Below are 8,989 nucleotides of genomic sequence, written 5' to 3' on the forward strand. Positions count from 1 at the left end.
GGCGGGAGCGCCGCTGCGCTCCCAAGCGGCGCACTGTAGCATGCGCCACCGGGCCGGCCCCGGGGGAAGTTCTTTCTAACCCCTAAATTCATTCTTCCTATAGACTTGGGCAGTGTCTATGAAGTCCCCTAAAATTAAAGGGATAAGACATCTTTACTCAAAGATATGAGATCATTTTCTAACGACCCTTGGTGTTAGTGAGGTTTGGGCTGGGATCAAGTTCAAGCCATCCTCATGGCTGGTGACCTGTGATCAATGGCAGACTCAATGAATGATGGGCAAAGGAGAAGGTGATCACAGAATCTGATTGCACTTTGGTTATTCCTTTTTCTCCTTGTACCTAAACTATTCCAAAGAGAAGAATTACTCTCATAGTCCGAAACGGGATTCAGAGAGCAGGCACTGCATCTAATTCTTCTTGACAGAGATACTGCTCATAGGTCAGAAACTTTCTCTTTTGTATGTGTTTAATCTCCTTTCTGAAATTTTGAAATAGAAGGAATTAATATCAATATATGAAATACATATGAACATATGAAACTGTTAATCAGAAAATGAATAATTAAATATGAATATGGATATTTAAATTACTAGGCTTGAAACAGATTGTTTTTATGATTGAAAACAAGATAATTGGGTGGACACAAGCAGTTGCTTTTAATTAAAGACTTTAAAAATCAACCAGCATTAATTGTTCTTGGATACGGTATTTAGAAGGCTGGCCACTCACTGTTTATTCAGCAAGCTCTCGGTGCTAGATCTAGGGATGCAAAGTGAATGAGATGCGGCCCCTCTCCTAGAGCTGCTCACAGCCTGGTGGGTGAGATGAAGCCTGCACACCTGTCATTCAGCATGGCAACTGTACACAGAGCCAGAAACAGAGCAGGTGGGAGTGGCTGCAGAAGACCTGACGCTCAAGCTGATCCCAATCTCTAATTAGGAAATGAGCATGTTCCTTAAGGCCTTGATAAAATTTTAGCTGTCGTCAACTTTAGATTAGTGATTCCCAAGTGGGGCGATTTTGCCCTGCCCACTCCCCAACCCAAGGACACTTGGCAATGTCTGGAGACATTTTTGGTTGCTATAACTTAGGGGGTACTACTGGCATCTAGTGGATTGGGGTTCAGGTTTGCTGCTAGACATTCTATAAGGCACAAGACAGCCCCCTCCAACAAAGAATTATCTGGCCCAAAGTGTCAACAGAGCTGAGGGTGAGAAACCCTACTTTAGATAGCCTATTTTGTACAGGTACGCTGTTGCCCACCCAAAAAGGTGGACAATGACATGTAAATGAACACTGATCCCCTAAATGGGGACCTCGCTGGGGTCAGGGACTGTGTCTCCCTTACCTTTGTAGCCTCAGAGCCCAGCACCGCATCACTATGGAATGAATGGCTCTACCAGCAAATGGATGTTAGGACAGTGTAGCCTCAGAGCCCAGCACTGCACCGTTGTGGAATGAATGACTTTACCAACAAATGGTGGTAAGGACAGAAGCAGGCAGGGCCTCCAGTCTCAGCTAGCTGAGGGACAGCACACGCTCATGTGAGGGCACACTACAGCACTCACAGGATGTGAAAGAGCCTGGAGACACAGCCTCTACGCAGCCCAGCAGCTGCTGCTGTGTGCAAGTGCAAGCCCGACATTAACAGCTGTTCCACATTTTCAAAAGAATCTGGAAATCTGGACATGTATGAGGAAATTGCCCAATTTCTAAATGTTGATGACTAATCTAAAATTTGAAAAGCAAAACAGAAGAAACAATAACTGTACAGGCAAACACAGTAGGCCCAGACAAAACAGGCCTGCAGCCCCTGCCCTTTGTGACTTCTGGTCAGTCTAAACTCCCATGTGACAGGGACGAGCTCGCCCCCACCCAGGATCTCAGAGCTGGTCACCATGGCTTGAACACACCCAGTGTACAGACAATACAGACCAGCTCTGTGCCAGACTGAAAATCTGAAGTATGGCCTGACACTCTTCTGGACTCTCTGGTGGTTTGCTTTGTGGTTGGAAAATTCTTTGAGGCTGAAAACATACCATTCTTAACCTCAAGAGTTCTCAAAAATCAGGAAATTCCAAAGTCAAGGTTCCTTCTGCAATAATGGCACATGCTATTTCCTTGATTTGGGTACACAAAGCCTTTCTTTCCATTTTGTTCAGGGCATACCATGAAGTTTACAGGACGTGAAGCAGCCTGAAGATACAGCCTCTTACTGACTAATGCCTCCTCGATATTCCCACTCTGCATTTCCTCGCCACCGGAGAGCTGTCTTGCTTATTTCTCAGGCTCAGTTCAATGCCTGGGTTCCTTTAGTTTGTTTTGAAATTCTGTACAAAATATGGTCAGTGAGGGCTTATTTGTAAGAAAGAAAAACTGTTGAAAATTTTGACTAACACCATGGAGGTTAGCATACACAAATCTGGGGAAGAGTCTCAGGATGTATCAGGAGATAAAGGTTCCTGCTCTCGGAGGTTGGGTTTCCGGATGTCAGTCTGCCACCATGTGTGGCCTCACTGCCCCGGGGCCAGGTGCGGGGAAAGGAGGAGGGAGCTGGGATTAGCTCTTGCCCCACAGCCCAGCTCCAGTTACAAACTGTTGAGTCTCCCCATGGACATGTCCCACCTCTCCCTCGTGCCCTGCTTCCCCTGGGTGAGAGGGACAAGTCCTCTCCCTCCACTTAGCTAATCCTCTCCCTTCTATGCAGCCCAGTTTCAAGCCAGGTCCAAGGCCCTCCCTTCCAGCACTCCTGTCCTCTCTCCCTCCTTCAGTCTTCACATGCATTGGGCATTCAAACAATTACTATCCTCTCCATCCCATAAATTATCTTTTTGTCTTTCCTTTCCCCTGAATATCCCTTTAGGGTTGGATGATGTCTTATACTTCTCAATGGCTTCCACATACTTGGCATACAGCCGTCACTCAATAAATATAACCAATTGATAGGATTATAGCTATGGAATTAAAAATCTAAGACAGTGAGATTTTTTTGCCTCAAAATGTTCCACTGGACATTCTCAGTTTGCCGAGTCAGCCCCTGAACCAGAATTAGAACTGCTCTGTCCTGGGTAATGCTCTCTGTTTAGCTGTTGACTCCTCTAGATGCTCTTTACAGATGATCACAGTGGTGGCAAGAGAAACATTTGGGCCAATTTCCCTTACGCCTCCCTTACAAGCTTCCACTTACACATTACCTATACTGCCAGTAATTCCTTAGTGTTTCTCAAATCAGCTCTGGCAGGTTATGGGGCTTTGTATGCACAGAGACCTGGGTTTGAATCGTGGTCCAATTACCTAGCAGCTAGGAAATCCTGGGAAAATCACTTAAATGTCTCCGAACCTTAGCTTCTTCATCTTTAAAATGTGAGTAACTCAGAGAGTGGCTGTAAAAGTAAATAAGATAGTATTAAAGTAAAAATGTCTAAAGCATAGTACTTGCTCAATAAATGGTTAGTATTTACGATTAGAAGGGAGAGGGGAGACAGGAGAAGGAGCAAGAAGAAAAGGAAGGTGTAGGGGTAGTTCCTAATTTTTCTTTTCTTTCCATTTTTCTCAAAATCACTTAAATGTCTCCGAACCTTAGCTTCTTCATCTTTAAAATGTGAGTAACTCAGAGTGGTTGTAAAAGTAAATAAGATAGCATTAAAGTAAAAATGTCTAAAGCATAGTACTTGCTCAATAAATGGTTAGTATTTATGATTAGAAGGGAGAGGGGAGACAGGAGAAGGAGCAAGAAGAAAAGGAAGGTGTAGGGGTAGTTCCTAATTTTTCTTTTCTTTCCATTTTTCTTCTTGGGGCAGGAAATGCCCCCATTAGCAGCTTCTGAGAGAGGTTGGGAATCCCTTATTCTGAGTGTCATGAGCAAAAATATTGATTTCTGTCAGTCTGAGATGACCTTAGCCTCAGACAGGGAGATAAGCATCTACAGACACCACAGAGGCAGTCATTTTTTACTTTTATAAAAGAGTGGTTCCTGGCACATATTAAGCCCTTCGTAAATATCTGTTTACTGAACGAAGCTTTTCAGCCCAGGGCCCCACCAGGTGCGAGCTCACCTCTTGGACTTCCTTATCCTGGTATTCCATAGGGCTACCGGCCCTGCCCCTCACTTTATCCCATCAGAACCTCCTACTGATGTTTAAAAGTAACACTGTTGTTACTGTAGTTATGACAGCACCCAAGGGCGTTTCCTACAAGAAGGCTTGGGAGATAGGACGCTGGCATGGGCACATCCGGGCACACCCAGACACTGTGCCAGCCCCCATCAACCAGCATTGCGGTCCTGAGTTGAATAAGTGACAATTCAGCAGGTCCAGCTTGCAAACAAATGCAGAAAAATGGGGGGGGGGGGAGGGGGGACAGGGAAATGAGCTATTGGGATCACTCTGATCCCAGGCATGGGGAAAATACTTACTTTCTAGAGCCATGCTTTACTTGGGCAAAGGTAAGCAATAGCATGCCTCTTCTTTCCTGACAGTACTGGTAAAGAAATGTAAAAACCCGTTCTAAAACCTGTCCACACTTCAATTTTGTAGTGCCATCCTGTGGGGGAGAAAACCTGCCACACGATAACTCGAACCTGGGATGGAAAGAGACATTACCCTAAAGTGGCCCAAAGCTTATTTTTCTTTTTAAAACAAAAGAGAGAAGACCAGTGAACAGTAACAACAAATATGAGTCATTCTACACGATGTGCTGCACTAGTGACTCGGGCCTGGTAGGGAGCACAGGGTCATAGGCAGGAAAGCTATATGTCACCAGCTGGCACCTGGAGGCTGGCCGAAAATTGACCAAGGATGGAACTATTCACATAGGACAACATGGCGTCTCGCTTGCCAAGCACCATTCAGTGTGGCTTCATTTTAGGAAACATTGTTGTGGCTGGGCCTGCAAATCTAATCCCTCCCTGGAGGGAAAACCTGGTCGGGGAACCTGGAATATAATCCCTGACCAACACTGGACAGTGCTCTCACTGTGAGACCAAACTGTGGTCATTTCCGGGGAGAGGCGACCGAGGCAGTGAAGGAGGAGAGACCTTTCCTTTCTACTTGATGTATTTCTGTATTATTTTCAACATCTTCCAGATAGTACATATGACTGTTGTTTAAAAACACTAAGTGCACATTCCGCAAATTAGCACATGCCCGTCGATGAGCACGGCAATGAGCAGTTCCACAGTCTCAATTGTGCTACTGCCTCCCCGGCGTGAGCACCCCCTGCAGACCACAGCCGAAACCCACGGTCTGACCCATCCACGGCCTGAACATCAGCGATCTGGAGGAGATAAAACTCGTAACCAGTCGGCTCTCCAATGGGCAGAGTCTTGGGTAGAGAGTGCAGAAGTGAAACCCACATGATCGCTTCATTCTGTCCCTAATTCGGTCATGACCAACTGGCCTTCCAGCAAGAGGTACATGGTCCCACACAAGTTCACAGGCGGGCCTAGGAGCACTGGCCACACTGAGTCATGCTGTGGCAGTTACATTTCCTTGAGCAGACTCTACATGACCTTGTCATCAGTCAGCCAAACCCTCCTCATGAGCTGCAGGCTTCAAGGGCTATGGTGCTGGCTATGTGGCCTTCTCCAGAAGGTGTGTCCTGAACTCACATCACAATGGCCACATCTACCTCCTCAGGTCCTCCTGCAGATGGCAGGTCACCACGTTTCCACAGCCATCCTCCCCCACCCCGGCTGCCCTGGCCATCTTCCAAAGGGCCCGCCTGCTCCAGTCCTCCCTCACTGGATGCCCTTCTCCAGCTCTCTCCTGCCACCCCGGAGTCCTACTGCGCTCCTTCTCTGAGGGAGGCAGACCCCAACCAGTAGAACAATGAACAGACAAGGTCACCAAGGGCAGCGCTGTCGGGAAGGAAATAAACCAGGCAACAGGAAACAGCTAGGGGGGTTTACCTAGGGTATGGTCAGGGAAGCCTCTCTGAGGTCACCTGGATGGAGGATGAAAGGTCAGCAGCCAACTACATGCTGGGAGGAAGCATCCTGGGCTGAGTGGACGAGCCCAAAGGCTCTGGTGGGAATGTGCACACCATGGTCAAGGCACAGAAAGGCTTGCCCCTCCCCTGCCTCCCACACCGACTGAGCCAACTACCTACTGACATCTCCATCCCAGGTATAACGGGCACCTCAGCTTAACTATGTCCACCTCCGATACACCTCCACTGCCACCTTGCAAACCTATGCTCTTCACATATTAGTCCCCACCTCTGTGAAAGGCAACTTCTTTCTTCCGATTGCTCGGGCCCAAAGCCTATAAGCCATCCTCGACCCTTCTTTCTCTCAAGTCCTATTGCCTCAGATATCCTAGCACTTCTTGCCACCTCCACAGCTTTCAGCCTGATCCCAGTCACCATCATCTTGCACGTAGATACTCGCCAGAGCCCTGTCTGATCTTTCTGCTTCCTCCGCGCACCCCCCACCGCCTGTTCTCCACACGGCAGAGGATGCATCTTTAACACGGGAGCTTCCCAGCTCTCTCAGGTAGAGCCAAGCCCTTCCAATGGACTTCACAGCCCCACACGCTCTGCCACCTCATCTACTACTGCCACCTCTCCCACAAGCCTCCCCTGTACACACACATATATACACGCACACACACACACACACATATATGTATGTATATATGCATATGTGGGTAGTGGCTCACCAACAGTGTCTACTTTTTTGTGAATGGGCAAATGCTGGGTACAATATGTATGGAATGTTCCATTTGTGAAAGTTCACCAAATTGTGTATTTATGATATACATACCCTTCTGAATGCGCATATATTTATATGTCAATAAAATAGTTTTTTTTAAAAAAAGAAACCTTCGCCAACATGGGATTCACATTTAGATGGAGACATACACCAAATACACATCCTTCCTTCAACATTTGAGGGCAAAAATTAGTATCATGATGAAACCCAAAAAACTAATTTGTAGTTTCTCTCTGTGCAAAAGACTTACCACCCCACGGTTGCACTGGTCAGGATCACATCAAACAGCAATATTGATAAACCAGCTGTGATTACCTGCAGAAATAATTTCAACGAAAGGTCATCAGAGCAGCAGGACTCCAGCAACCTTCAGAGGTATTTTTCACAAGCTTAGTTCGTATTAGTTCAGATCCCCAACATTAGCCATTTCTTCCCACTTCATGTCCATTTCCCCACACACTTCCTAGTTCCCTGTATTTAGTGCTACCTCTGATCAAAGCATGTGGTATAGAAAAAGTTAACTCCTGGTCTGTTTGGGACGTGGGAATCTTCAGAGAAGCATTTAGCTTCCAAACTCTTTAATAAAAGAGGCACACAGCCAATATTTCCCTCAGCTCTCTCCAGGATGGGGGTGCACGAAGAATACTCATTTTCATCTTATCTAAGCGATGCAGAATTCATCTTCAAAGTCAGGGGTGCTCATTAACCTGTTCCCCAATCCTCCAGATAAAAACTTACCTGTCAACCTGCCTTTGCCCCTACCACATCTCTCCCACCTCTCCTAATGTACCCATCTTTCTGGCCCATGACACACATTCAAAGCAACTTGGAGAAGGGAGCAATTAAATCATTAACTAATTATTTGCAAATGTCTAGAAGCCAAAGGAGAGAGAAGTTCCCCCCACATCTCTCAGAGCCAGAAATTCCAAAAGTCTCTTAGGAATGGCAATCTCGAGGCTCACACTCCAGGGGTGCCTCTAAACAGCTGGCACAAAGAGTGTGTGTGAACCAGTGGCCCAACTCTGTCCACACTTGGAACGTCTGCTTCATAAAAGATGTTCCTTGCTTCTGGAATTCTGTGTTCTGCAGGTTAAAACGGCTTCCCACAGGAAGGTACCCTAAGGACCTGCTTTCCTGCAGTGAGAAGTGGGAAACAGGCCATGTTGGGATGAGGGTCACTTGGCTGGAGATCCTCAGAAATGCCAACTTCCATCTCACTCAAGGAGCTTTATATGGTGCCCTGGAGGCCTCTGCAGGTCTCCATGTGGGAATGGCCTGGAGGAAGGACGTGTTTAATGAGCCTCTTCCTCACTCATCGACCGTCTCTCATTGACCATCTCAGAAAGAAGTCAAAACTACAAACCTGGAACCTTCAGCATATAAACTTGGTGAGATTTTGGAACTTGAGTAGTTTACCCACTGAGATCATTTTGTTTGCCCTGTTCTCGTGATTTGCAGCAAAAACGCTGACTACAAAAAAGACCTGTGCATTGTCTTCAGGGGCAATAAAGAAGAAAAAAAAGGGTCAGAGAGATGATTGCAAAGCGGAACACAAATGATAAGGGGAAAGAATTCTCAAAGGGGTGAGTGGCGGGTTTTTTCTTAAAGAGCATGATGAATGACAGCTGTTTCTTTCTCTCTTTTTTTAAATTTAACATTTGATCTAGGATTTCTGCATCTATGGTCACAAATGAAATAGGCCTAAAATTTTATTACCTTGCAATGCAATTGTCTGGTTTTGGAGACAAGGTTATACTAACCACATTAAGTGGGTCATCAGCTCCGCTGCTTATTTTCTTGCAAAGGATAAAGACAATCCTGACCATGAAAGTGAACCCTGACTTGAAGGCCCCTGGACCTGGAGCTTCTAGCTGGGGATGGCCTTTAATGGACACTGTCCTAATCCAGTCTTCTCTTTCTCCTAGTTGCAAGTTTTCCATTTTCACTTTTCCCCAAAATGTATTTCATGGAGATTTTCCAATTCATTAACATTTAGCCATTTGAAGAAATACTATCTTATATCCTTTGTGCCTGTTTTTACTGCCTTCCTTTTTATTCTTACTTTCATTTTTTTCTTTTCCTTCCTTAGTCTTTTTTTTTTTTTCCTTTTTGTCTTTTTTCGTGTCCGGCAACGGATCGCAACCCTCAGTGTCGCGCCCGCACCGGACCAGGACCGGCAACGGGATCGCAACCCTCGGTGTTGCTCCCACACCTCGCTCAGCCAGTAAGCGGGAACCGGTCTTCCTTCCTTAGTATTTTTTTTTTTTTTTTTTTTT

General features: G+C 46.1%; 1 protein-coding gene across 1 annotated transcript in view; it reads right to left on the reverse strand.

Moving 5' to 3' along the window:
* The window catches only part of TMEM241 (transmembrane protein 241), a 123,991-nt gene that overhangs the window by 4,993 nt on the left and 110,009 nt on the right, over nucleotides 1-8,989 (reverse strand). The window contains exon 14 of the mRNA XM_008568407.1: nucleotides 6,964-7,028. Coding sequence (XP_008566629.1) covers nucleotides 6,964-7,028 — 65 coding nt within the window. The remainder of the gene's footprint in view (nucleotides 1-6,963; nucleotides 7,029-8,989) is intronic.

Source organism: Galeopterus variegatus, unplaced genomic scaffold, assembly GCF_000696425.1.
Source record: "Galeopterus variegatus unplaced genomic scaffold, G_variegatus-3.0.2 Scaffold407, whole genome shotgun sequence".
Lineage (NCBI taxonomy): Eukaryota > Metazoa > Chordata > Mammalia > Dermoptera > Cynocephalidae > Galeopterus > Galeopterus variegatus.